We start from the raw sequence: 13033 nt of genomic DNA on the forward strand, positions 1-13033 counted from the left end.
TGAATCTGTGGGAATCACAGAGGCTGAGGGTTTATGTTCTGAGATGCAGAGGGAGAGCCCAGGATTGGCTGAAGTCGTGGTTTTCTGTTTGGACAGCAGAGTGCTTTCTGCACCCGGGAGGGATGAAAAGCAACTGCAGGAAGTGCGGCAGGTCATAGGCACCCTGGACAAAGTCAGTCGTGAGTTAGCTGGCTTCAGAGTGCACCCACTGAGAGCTCACTGCCGGCCTCAAGTTTGAGCTGGGGGAGGGGAGTGCTGGATTTCCGATCAGGACCTTGGTTTGCCCTTGTCCTGTTGGTTGCAGCAGGAGTGGGGAGGGAGGGAGCGAAGGAAGGGACTTTCTCTAACCTGTTACCCCCTTGGTCAGTACAACACTGTCTACTACAAGATTTAAGCCAGACTGATGACAAGTCTTGGAAACCTCAGACAGGGGGTCTATGCTTAGTCCTTGAAACAGCACACACTTCGCCCTCTATTGGTGGGGGAAGCGGGTGGGGAGCTCGTAGAGCAGGACGGGGAGGAAGACCAGTACTCAGCGCCTGCCTTTGCAGTGGGGGGAGCTGAGTTTCTCACAGACTCCCCCCCCACCACCCTGGCCCTCACCCACAGTTCAGTTGTGCCAGCCTGAGACACCCGAGTGCCACTGAGACAGGAGGCTACGTCAGAACAGGGGATCGAGTGAGGACCTCACACAGGAGAAGAAAGGGAAGGGTCAGCATCGCTGCCCTGGCACGGGTTCAGCCGTGCCTGGCACTTCGGTGAGACCTGCTTCTGTGGTCTCATTTACAAGTGGCTTGATTGTGTGGCATGATTATTCCTTAAATACTTGACACCCTGTGTTTAAATACACGCATGAAAGTACACTCAAACGCAAGCTGTGGATGAGCTTTGAATTAACTGTTCCTTTATTCTCAGGTCTCTGCTTTCTTATGAATCCCTGTAATAGAGTTGACATGAAATTAAAGTGCATGAATTCAGAAGAAATTATTCAGGTTTTCACTAATGCCATGTGAAGATGTAGCTGGCTGGCTTGCGGAAACTTCGGGAATTCTGATCAGGATGAGGAAGGTTGCACTTAGGCAGGCGGAGCAGCGGAACGTGGGAGCTGGGTGGTTTGCTGCTTCCTGTGTATTTTGTGCTCCGCTGCCGCTGGCTGGCAACGCGGTGACAGTGTGGCCTTGGGATGCAGGAGAAAATTAGAAGGTAGGCAACCTGAGCCCCGTCCTGTCATGGTGTGTGCTCCGTGTCTGCCAGGGTGCGCGAAAGTATGCACCGAGCACCCTGCACGGGAAAACCGTTTGGGGAGACAGTTTGATGCAAGCAGTGTGAGAAGTGCATGGCCCCTTGTAGTGATGGTTCCGCTTCTAGAACTTAGCTTGCAGAAAGGCCCAGAGATGTTTGTGTAAGTGTTGCTTTATTGCAGTAAATAGGGAACAATTAAAATATTCATCCATAGAAGAGTGGTTAAATACTGTCATACAGTGTATAGGAGTACTAGCAACAGTTAAAAAGAAGAAAGTAGGTCTTTAAGGAATGAGACGGAAAATGGCCGCATTTCATTGGCTAGTGCGGAGTCCCAGGATTATACCATTTTTGTCAGAGCAGCCGGGAGCATCTGTGTAGATGTAAAAGTCTGTGCCTGTGTTTGTGCGCGCATGTGAACGCAGACAGCAAAGGCCGAGCAGGTGTGTGCTGGGCACTTAGCAGAAGTCCCCTCTGAGAACGGTGCTGCAGGGGGCGGGGCGGTTCAGGGTTTTGTTTTGATGGGTCTTTTTGGACACTTTTTTACCTTTCCATTCAAGGTGATGTCCTAGTGCTGCCTCCTGGTGGGGGGGGCAGGGCAGGGGGCTGCCACTGGGGACAAGAGGGGCTGGTGGAAACTCTTACAAAGAGAGTGACATAGCTATGGCAGAATGTAAGTAGTTGTCAGTGGTCTGTAATTGTTCCTTGTACTTTTCTGTTTCTGTTGACATCTGGGAGAGTCCAGGCCAGTGGTCTTGTAAGAACGTCGCTGCGGTGGACTCACCTGACTCATTCCTCATGACTGCATGCAGGGTGGCAGGTGTGGGGAGAAGGCGGGCGCACCGGCCATTGCGGCACTGCAGTGGGGGCGCGCCGCTCTGGTGTGGCCTTGGCGGTGCTGGGGTCCAGTGCTTGACGGGAGTGCTGACTGTGTTCCCTGCTCTCCAGTTAAGGAGAGGGGTTTCCTTTATAATTAATAAGAAACCTGTAGAGTAAAACTGAGATAAACTGGTTTATACACTTTCTCAACAGCCTTTCACCAGGTACTTTTTGCATCCAGTTTTTCTTCTCACTTGAATCAATTATTACACTTAGTGGTCATAGATAATTAGGCAAAATGGACTTGAAAATAATGTGTCACTGATTAGTGAGTGTAAGAATGGATTTGATAAATAACAATTGGACTAAGAGCTACTTTAAGCTATCTGCGATATCTGGAAAAAAATGAGAATTAAATCTTTACCTTATACCACACAGAAAAATTTAATTCTGTATGAGGAATACCTATAAATGTGAGAAACAGAATTCTGAAACTTTCACAGGAGAATGTACATGCATATTTTCACAATATTATGATAGGGAAGAATTCTTTAAAGAAGACATAAAAAAATCATAAGCTCTAAAAAAAAGACTGACATTTTGAAGTGTAACATACAAATCCTCAATCTATTAAAAGAAAGAAAGAAGGAAAAGAAATTGTGAACCCCAGCCAAAGCAACAGTTCTAGATTTAAAATAAATGTCAGTTATCTTGAAGAACTTATTGGGATAAATATCACACAATACAAATTTTACTTCTACTATTCTTTAAACAAATATATTGCTTTCATGATTTAATTACGTGTTTGGTTAAGATGAGAGTCTAACACTACAGGATTTTCTTGAAGTTGACTCATTCTGGAACACAGGTAACGGGAAGTTGCATAAACGGGAACTAAGCGTATTTGCCTATTACAATGTTTCAAATTAATGTAATATATGACCTCTTACTCTGTGCTGAGCCTGATGCTAGGAATAGCCTCCCTTCTTAACCCACATAGCACGGCTGCGAAGTGGGAGTTTCCCCGAGTCACAGCTCTGGGGAGCAAGGGAGTGAGCTCTGCACACTCACGGTTTGGGCAGGGAGCTGAGGCAGAATTTAACCACATCATCTGTAGTTCGTAGGTCTTTTCTTTAGAGTTACCTGTACTGTGTTCACCTTGTTCTGAGGAGGACTTAGTGGCAGCTTACACAAACATGAACAATTTGATGAGATTTTTTTAAGCTAGGTAGAAGAAAAGGACAGGAGGGTGGGAACGGAAGGCACACCCTCTGCCCTGTCCGCCGTGGCGCGCCCTGACCCAGCATGCCCCCCTCAGGCCCGGCTGCAGCATGCCTGAGATCTGGGACGTGGAAGACCCCGCGAACGCCGGCAAGCCTCCCCTGTGCAACCTCCTGGTGAAGGAGTCCGAGCCTCACTTCACCACGGTGTTCCAGAACAGTGTTTACAAAGTCCTGGAGGTCATAGAAGAATGACTCCTGCCCCGGAGAGGACAGCGGTGGTGGTTGTGATGTTCTGCTAACAACTCATGCCTTGTTTTTAAATCGGATCCCCAAAACTTTTATAGGTGACTGTTTTCAAGTCGAAAATGTTTTACTTGGTCAATTTGAATGTCATTCTGATTGTAAAAATATGTATACCGTTATCAGTCGGGTACTATTTCAATGCACCCCTTAAAATTTGCTATGCAAATGAGTATATGCTTGTATTTGACTTAAGTATTTGTGCTAAAAGGAGCAAAGCTATCTGCCTCCCAAACACAATGGGCTGTGAGAGGATGACGTGAAGGCGCGGTCGATTCTGAAGTGGGAAGGGGCTAATTTTACAGTGTGTGGGCTGTTAACGCCCCTGCTTTTGCCCCCGCTCTTGTCTGTGGGGCATTCTGCTGATTACTATGGGCTCCTCGGTCACATTGGGCCCTGTCGTCGGGAGCAGGTGGGGCCGGCAAGGGTGTGTGCTCTGTGGAATCTTCTGTTTATTTCCCTCTGTGTTCTTTTTGTTCTCTGTTGTTCTTGTTAATGACAGAACATGCTCGTCATCCACCCCGACTCTTGGCCTAGAGGTCGGGTGGAGCTCCTGTAGGACCAGCGCTGTGGTGTTAGCGAGACATCTCTCTCCTCTCTGCCCCTCCCTCTCCCAACATCTTTGTCCAATAAGTGGTATTTACTCATCTAGTTTCTTGTATCAAGTACTTTTTCTTGGTTAAAAAATATTAATGGCAATTGTGTATTTTCTCATTCTTAGTATTATTCAAAAGTGTATATTTTAATACCTTTAAACCACTTTTAAAACTTTTCATGTTTAATTATAGTTTTAAGAAAAACTATTTTGAACAACCTCAAATGCAGTGCATCCAGAAACTAACATATATTTCTGTAGACATACTGTACTGTGGAACAATAGACTGTAGTGCGTGGTAATTTTTCTCTTACTATTAAGATACAATAAAACATAACTAATTTTTCTGTCAGAAAGTAAGTGAACAATGATAAGTGAGTAGAGTTTTTATATTTTTCTTTTTAAATTGCCTGTCTTTAACAAGACAAAGCCTTAAGCCTTAGAGTTTTGGTTCTAAAAACCATTGCAGTATGAGGATGAATATATTCAGCCTTCTTCTTTGTTCTTTTCCTATTTATTTTTATTTGGAAAAACTTCTGAACCTGCTTTGAATTCCTAGCATGAATTTTTGTTTTTTTAGAAGTTAATTTGTGTGAAATGAGATTTTTAAAAAACAGCGAATCCCTTATATCTCTGAGAAATGGTTTTGGGGTTTTAAATTCTTCCAAGCAAACCCTGCCTCGGGTGGACCACCCATTCAATTACACGGTGTTCTCGTGAGGCGCCACAGGCAGGCCCCCCTCCCAGCAGATTGTCCTGGACACCCAGTCCTCAGGCCTGGCTCCTGCCTCTACCAGAGCACTGGACGGGTCTGCCCCGGGGGGCAGCTCCAGCCCAGGGTGGGCAGGTCCCTGCCCTGCCCCGCCCGCCAGCCAGCTCCCAAATTCTCTTCAGTGTCCTCGGGTGCCATGCCATCCCCCCCTTCTCGTTTGCTGGGTGACTTATTTCTTGGGTTTTTGCCACTTGCAGAAAACAGGGAAGTAGCCAGGAGCTGTGGATTAGGAGTGGCATTTGAGCCGTGATGCAGCAATCCAGAAAAGTGGGAAGAGGGCACCTGAGGCCCTGGAGACCGGCCTCGTGGGCGGAAGGAGGGGACGTGCTGGGCTCTGTCTGCAGCTAGTTCTCACCCAGGTGTGGCTCCGGTGTCTGTGCAGCAGCTACTGTTTTTAGATGGCACTTCCAAAGTTGTGCTCTGTTCTTCCTGCCCACTGGTAATTCCCTTCCTAGTAGAGTTCACGTGTGAAGGTTAGAATTCAGTACAGGAAAAACTTTGAAAAACTATTAGAACGGTTTCCTGTGCTGGAAAGGGTAGAACCTGTCGAGCTGATTTTGTGTCTGAAGACCACTTGTGACCATATTTACTAATGCAGCCCCCCAGCCAGCTCTGGTGCGGCGCCAGGCCAGACATCATAGAACAGGTGCCGCTCAGCACCAGGCTCCGTCCTGGTCCCTCCTGGGAGCCGCCAGTGCTGTCACTCACGAATCTCTTTTACGGCAACAAAGTGTAGAAGTAGGTTTGATACTCATGATAAAACAGTATTAAAGGTCAGTATTTTGCTTATTTTTAGCATTGGGAAATATTTTTGCTTTAGTGTGAGGAAGGTGGCGGCGGGCCAGGAGGCGATGAAAATCGCTATTGCTGTGACGAGAAAAAACAAAGCTGGGGCAGTGTCTCTACAAAACAGCCAGCCTCCAAAGCCTGTCGCAGAAAACGTGTAGAGTTGAAGTAAGGCCACGACATTGAGGAGAAAATGTGAGGGCGTATCAGGAATAAAGGGATATTACATAGGAATATTGTATTTTTATGAATTTTATGCCAGTTGTTTACATGTACTATCTATGTAAATAAAAAAGATCATGAAAATACGGAGTGGGTTTTTTATTGTTATTTTCATTCCCACCTTGACCATGAACGCGTTCAGACTCCTCATATGGTCAGATAACCACGGACTGGTGTGTGGCGGGGCACCGCTTGGGGCCCAAGAAGCCACCTGGTCCTCTTCGTTGGTGGGGGTGGGGCGGGTACTGGGGTTACCCACACTCTTCTTACATTTATGGCATTACTCACTCACATGACTTTATCGTTTGCATCAAGGGACATTTGGCAATTATTTTGGAATTGCTGAGAGCTTTTTCTCAGACATTAAACCACAGTTTGGTCTCATGATGTTTCTTAAATCTTAGCTCCACATTTTTGGTTTTTGTTTTTTTTATTTATTTTCAGAGAGAGGGGAAGGGAAGGAGAAAGAGAGGGAGAGAAACATCACTGTGTGGTTGCCTCTCATGTGTCCCCCACTGGGAACTGGCCTGCAACCCAGGCATGTGCCCTGACTGGGAATCGAACTGCGATCGCATGGGTCGCAGGCCCATGCTCAATCCACTGAGCTACACCAGCCAGGTCAGCTCCACGTTTTTGCTCGATACAAGCATCAGCTTTATTTTTCTGTCTCCCCGGAGGAAAGGTTAGTTTCCTGCTGGTATAATTAATTTCTTCACATGGCGGCACCTCCCTCTGCCACCTTCGGGGGTGCAGTATCATTGGTGCGGTGACTCTCCAACCGAGCGTGTGTCAGAGTCACCGTCCAGCTGGCTGGGACACAGATGGCCGCCCTACGTGGGGGTGCTGATCCCCAGCTACCCGAGGTGAGCTAGAGCCCATCTCTCCAGGATTCAGAGGTTGCAATCCTCACCCTGCTGTGATTGCACTGGGAGGTGGCGGCCTTTTGGGAGGTGATGAGGTTAGAGGGCGGAGCCCCTAAGAAAGGGATTAGTGCCTTTAGGAAAAAAGGGGTGAGGAAGCTCCCTGCTCTTGATGCAGGAAGCTTTGAAGAACCTTTGTTTACCCAAACTCCAAGCACCCTGGGAAGAGCAATAGGGCCAGCCCGTTTGGGAAAGCAAACAGCAGGATGTTCACAAGGGCTAAGATTAGCGCGGGGCCCCGCCCCCCCTGCAGTCAGAACTAATTTTTGCATTTAGCCTTTGTACTCTGCTTCTGCCACATAGGTATAGGGAGCCCTATAGGTAGAACTAACTTCTGAATTCTGCTCCTGTATCCCACTTTGCTACGTAGACATGAAGACCCGGTAGACTATATACACCCCAAGAATCCTTTGTTCGGGGCTCAGAAGTTGGAGACTGACTCCTCTGGGCCCGGGCACGTAATAAACTTCTCGTGTTTTCTGCTATCTCCTCAGCGTGAGTTTCTTCCCGTAACACTCCTTCCACGGGGTGCGGTTGCAGCTACAAGGTGCCGTCTGTGAACCAGGAAGTGGCTCTCACTGGACACCGAGCCCACCGGCACCGAGATCTCGGGTCTCTGGCCCCCAGAACTGGGAGGAACGGGTCTGTTGTGGCACGTTACAGTGGCCTGATGGACTCAGACAGGTGTGGCCCCGGGATCTGCACTTGTAGCCCATTCTAGGTAATGCCGATAATACTGTTCCTCCAGGGACCATATTCAAGAACCACATTTTAATAAGATTCTGGGAGACTGGCCTCTAGGAGACGCCCCATTCCCCACAGCATTTGTCTCATTAGGACAGGCTAGAGGGTCCTTGTAGTGGGAACTGAATTCTGTGGGGACCCTTCTTGTTTCTTAGGGGCATTGCTTCAATGGGGCTTACAAGGAACAAAGAGTAGACAGGGTAATTTTTTAAAAGATTTTATTTATTTTTAGAGACAGGGGAAAGGAGGGAGAGAAACATTGATGTGAGAGAGAAACCTCTCGAACATGCCCTGACTGGGAACTGAACCCACCTGGGCACGTGCCCTGACCGGGAATCGAACTGACAACCTTTCGCTTTGCAGGACAACACCCAACCAATTGCACTGCACTGGTCAAGGACAGATGACCAGATATGGTAATTTTTAAAAAGATTTTATTTATTTATTTATAGAGAGGAAGGGAAGGAGAGAAATATCAATGTATGGTTGCCTCTGTGAGTCCCCTGCTGGGAACTGGCCTGCAACCCAGGCATGTGCCCTGACTGGGAATCGAACCTTGATCGTGTGGTTTCGCAGGCCTGTGCTCAATCCACTGAGCTACACCAGCCAGGGCAAGGTACAGTAATTTTTAAACAGAGCACCAATACAGTTGATCTGCATTGTATATGTTGAATAGGCGAGTTACAGGTCATAAATACTTTAAGCTAAACTGGGCTTGGACCTGTTATTTTCAATTTAGAGAGAGGAAAAAGTGAAACCCTTCGGAATCGGACTTCCTTTTGTAAACTTGCTTTGTCTAGAATAAAGTAGATAAATGAGTGATATGTATGGATTTTAAAACACTTTCCACTTCACTGCTTCTGTTTGGTCCCAGCAACACTTCTTCTTCTCCCTGCTTGAGAGCAGGTGAGAGTCAGATTGGGGTCACAAGTTCCCACCCCAAGTCCTGCTGCCCTCTTTCCTGCCCTCAACTAGGAGTTTTCTCGTTTAAATCAGTGCAATTGTTCCTTATGCAGAAAAAAATAAAAGCAAAGCAGAGTTGCTTTAAATGTCATCACATTCTTACACTGGCTTTTATTTCACAGGCTGTATCAATAAAATACAAATGCATTTTTACATTTGCAGTTGAAAAGGACATTGAGATACAGAAAGGTTTTGAAAACTCTTTTGTTCTTCTGTGAGAGAAACCTTAAAATTCTGAATGAATAGAAGAGTTGTAGACTTTCTCTTACAATTTCGAGTCATTGTGGTAGAATTAAAAGGTGGAATTGCTTTTGCAAAAATATTAGCATAGTATTGATATTGGCTCTGTTTTCAAAGTAATATTTTCTGTGCTCAGTGAACTCTGACCTCAAATTCTAAGTAAATAAGCATCATGTCAAAATACTTGCACGGATCCGTGGCAGTGCTGCTGAGTATCCTGTTTCAGCAGGCGTGTTCTTTTCAATTCGGTGTAATACAATTTCCTTGATACTGAAGTACCTGAGTTTTTTTATATATGCAAATTTAATATCTAGAAAGAAGGTAGAAGGTAGCAAAATTAAGATCATTGAGTTGTTACACTGCTTGCCCTTAAAGCTTTAGTACTTAGCCATTTCTTTAAAAACTAAAAATGAAAATAACCATTTCTAAGTAGACTTGGCATCAGGCCATCCAAACTGATTTTGTAAAAAAGGTGGCCTGAGGGCCTGAACTTCCACTCCGCTTTCTGACCCTGCTCACGGCCCTGGCCCTGCCCGCTGGGTGAGGGCGCCCAGCTCAAGCCTGCACCCTGGGTTCCTGCTTTCTGAGACAGCCCAGAGGCAGAGCCCCCCCCCCTTGCCCTTGCACACCCCCTTCCCAGGCAGAGCGATTTCGTAGCCCTTCCAGCCCCCCCAAGTCTGTGATGAAGTCACCATCATTCTCAAACTTGTCTGCACGTTGGAAGTTACTTGGGGAGTTTGGGAAATATGAAAGCCTTTTCCCCATCCTCAGAATTTGGGATTTAATCAGTCTTGGTTGTGGTTTAAGGTTTGGAATTTTAAAAATTGCCCAGGTGACATTTTAGGCCCTGGCTTCTCTGCCTCACTTCTGGATGTCCACACTTTCCATGTGTCCACCCGATCAAATTAGAAATATGAGCAAATGTCTCCTAGGTGCACATACTCTCTTATTGCTAATGACCAACTGTGTTGACTTTATTTCTCTTAATCATGTAACCTAGTGCTGAGTAGACTAAAGAAAGATTCCATGTTCAGTCGGAGGTGTTTACCATGGGGCTGGGGGCAGGTGGCAGGGTGGGTGCCATGTGTTTGCAAACCCTGATTAGAGTGTCAAGAAGAAATGAAAATATAGCAGTGAAAAAAAAAAATTAGCAGTGATGTAGAACTTTTCATATTGGTGCAGAGAATCATGTTTCTTCTTTTTGCATGTGTTTTTATCTTTTTTCCTGGAATATACTTTCTTTTTTATTATTACGTTTTATTTTTTAAAATATAGTTTATTGATTATGCCATTACAGTTGTCCCACTTACCCCCTTCATTCCCCTCCACCCTGCACACTCCCTCCCCCACCATTCCCCCCCTTTAGTTTATGTACATGTGTCACAAGTTCTTTGGATTCTATATTTCCCATACTATTCTTGCCCTCCCCCAGTCTATTTTCTACCTACTGTCTATGCTACTTGTTCTCTGTACCTTCTCCCCCCTTCTCCTCCCACTCCCCTGTTGCTAACCCTCCATGCGATCTTAATTTCTATGGTTCTGCTCCTGATCTAGCTGTCCTCTTAGTTTGATTTTGGTTTAGGTTGGGTTGTTAATAACTGTGAGTTTGCTGTCCTTTCACTGTTCATCTTTTTTATCTTCTTTTTCTTAGATAAGTCCCTTTAACATTTCATATAATAAAGGCTTGGTGATCATGAACTCCTTGAATTTGATCTTATCTGAGAAGTACTTTATCTGTCCTTCCATTCTAAATTAAAGTTTTGCTGGATAGCGCAATCTTAGTTGTAGGTCTTTGGATTTCATGACTTGGAATACTTCTTTCCAGCCCCTTCTTGCCTGGAAGGTCCTTTTGAGAAATCAGCTGACAGTCTGATGGGAACTTCTTTGTAGGTGACTGTCCCCTTATGTTTTGCTGCTTCTAGGATTCTCTGGAAGCCAAGATTCATTTAAATCTTGGCTAATATAATTATGATGTGCCTTGGTGTGTTCCTCCTTGGGTCCAACTTCTTTGGGACTCTGAGCTTCCTGGACTTCCTGGAAGTCTATTGCCTTTGCCAAATTGGGGAAGTTCTCCTTTATTATTTGTTCAAATAAGTTTTCCACTTGTTGCTCTTCTTTTTCCCTTTATTGTACCCCTATAATTTGGATGTTGGAACATTTAAAGATGTCCTGGAGGTTCCTAAGCCTCTCATTTTTTTTTTTTTTTTGAATTCTTGTTACTTCATTCTTTTCTGTTTGGTTGTTTCTTCCTTCCTTCTGGTCCACTCCATTGATTTGAGTCCCAGTTTCCTTCCCATCACTATTGGTTTCCTGTGCAATTCCCTTCATTTCAATTAGTTTAGCCTTCATATGTTCCTCTAATTTGTGACTAAAATCAACCAGTTATGTGAGCATCCTGATCACCATTGTTTTGAACTGTGCATCTGATAGGTTGGCTATCTCCTGGACACTCAGAAGTATTGGCTCTGGGGCTTTGAGCTGTTTCTCTTGAGCCATAATGTTTTGGTCTATTTGTGCCTGTTACGTATGAGGGGAGGAGCCTTAGGTGTTCACCAGGATGGGGTGACCCAGTCCCTGGGTTGTGACGCTGTAGTGGGGGCAGGGTCAGAGAGGGGCAGTGGCACTTGTTCCGTCCCCTCTGCTGCCTCCCACAAGCAACTTGGGCCCTCCTGGTGCCGGCTCCCAGGTGTGTGGGCCTGTGCACCCTCCAGGACCCTGTGGGTCTCTCCAACGAACTTTCTGTGAGCCCGGGAGCCTCTCCCAGCACCTCGACCCTCGAAAGTTTTTTCAATTGGTGCTTTTAGGCTTTAATTCCTGGTGCTGGGCCCCTGGTTTGCACAGTTTGTCTCACTGCATATTTTTTTGCCTGGTTTATCTGAGTGTGAATGTGTGACAAAGGTCAGCCAGCCGTCTTGTGCCCCCACTGGGTCCGCCTGTTGCCACCCCACACCTGGGATCCGCCAACCGCCACCTGTGCACCTGTGGATCCGGCTGCTTTTTCCTGTGCAACCCCGCTCCGCCAGCTGCTGACTCAACCCTTCTTACCAGTCTGGCTGAATGGTTCATTGTTGTCGAACTTCTGTACAGTTCAATTTTCTGTGTTTTGGTTGCGTTTTTGTTGCTAAAACTTTGTTGTCTTCAAACTTGGTTATGTGAGGAGGCAGTGTTTTCACCTATGCCTCCATCTTGGCCGGAAGTCCTCGGAATATGCTTTCTTAATCAGATTTCACTTCAAGATACAACTCAAAATATCGCCTCCTCTGCGAAGCCTTCCCTGACTTCCTACCCGTTGGCTGAGTGAACTGCCCCCACTGCCCATTCGCCTATAATCCCTACAGTCACACTTAACAGGACTTTTCCCTCTGCATGGTGTCCTCACAGACTGGGCCCATGTTTCATTGCACTCCAAACCCACAGTGCCGTCATCCAGCATAGTTCCTAGCACGTAGTAATGTCTAATGTTTTTAGGAATAAACCCATCTTCCTTCAACAATGAAGTAAATTTAAAATGGCACTCAATTGTTTTTTTTAAACAGAGAGGGAAAATGGTGTGTGCCAGCTTCTGTGATGAAATACTAAGGAAGTACAGGACATTTTCTGAGGAGATCAATATGCAGGAGAGAAGAATGCCCTTGATAAACAGCAAAACAAAGATTAACCTTGTCCTGACCAGCGTGGCTCAGCTGGGGGAGCGGCATCCCACAGAGTGAAGGGTGGCCGGTTCAGTTCCTCGTCAGGGCACGTGCAGGGGGCAACTGATCAGTGTTTTCTCCCTCCCTCACCCCTTTCTAAAAATAAATAAAATATTTAAAATCCTTAACCTCCTATCCTGACTAGGTACCTTGCTGCATTCAGACACGGCTAGTAACCGAATAACTATTGGAAAGCAACGTGGCAGACAGACATCATGTCCAGAGGAAGGACTCCCATTGGCCTGGTTTGCGTGTGCGGCCCGGGGTACTATGGTGGCCGGTCCTGGGACGGTGCACCGCTGGCCAGGAAGCAGGGAACTCATCTAAGAATCTGGTTTAAGTCTGGGAGGAGGACATTCCCAAAGGATGAGGAGAGATGCGTGTTGGTGCTGGGTGAATGTGTCAGACTAAGCGGTGACAGCGGTCACACAGTCAGTACTGTCACCATCGAGAACTGGAGCGGAAGTCTGGACTGGCCCTTTACAGACTTGGTGAGATAAAACGTGTTGCTTATT

At 46.3% G+C, this 13033-nt stretch overlaps 1 protein-coding gene across 1 annotated transcript in view; it reads left to right on the forward strand.

The window, feature by feature from the left end:
• Positions 1 to 6046, forward strand: part of DPY19L1 (dpy-19 like C-mannosyltransferase 1) — a 69075-nt gene extending 63029 nt beyond the window's left edge. The window contains exon 22 of the mRNA XM_053661689.1: positions 3380 to 6046. Within this exon, the coding sequence (XP_053517664.1) occupies positions 3380 to 3536 (157 nt within the window). The 3' untranslated portion in view covers positions 3537 to 6046. The remainder of the gene's footprint in view (positions 1 to 3379) is intronic.
• Positions 6047 to 13033: the final 6987 nt, after the last annotated feature.

The sequence above is a fragment of the Artibeus jamaicensis genome, unplaced genomic scaffold (genome assembly GCF_021234435.1).
Source record: "Artibeus jamaicensis isolate MK-2021 breed Jamaican fruit bat unplaced genomic scaffold, CSHL_Jam_final contig_1016, whole genome shotgun sequence".
Taxonomy (NCBI): domain Eukaryota; kingdom Metazoa; phylum Chordata; class Mammalia; order Chiroptera; family Phyllostomidae; genus Artibeus; species Artibeus jamaicensis.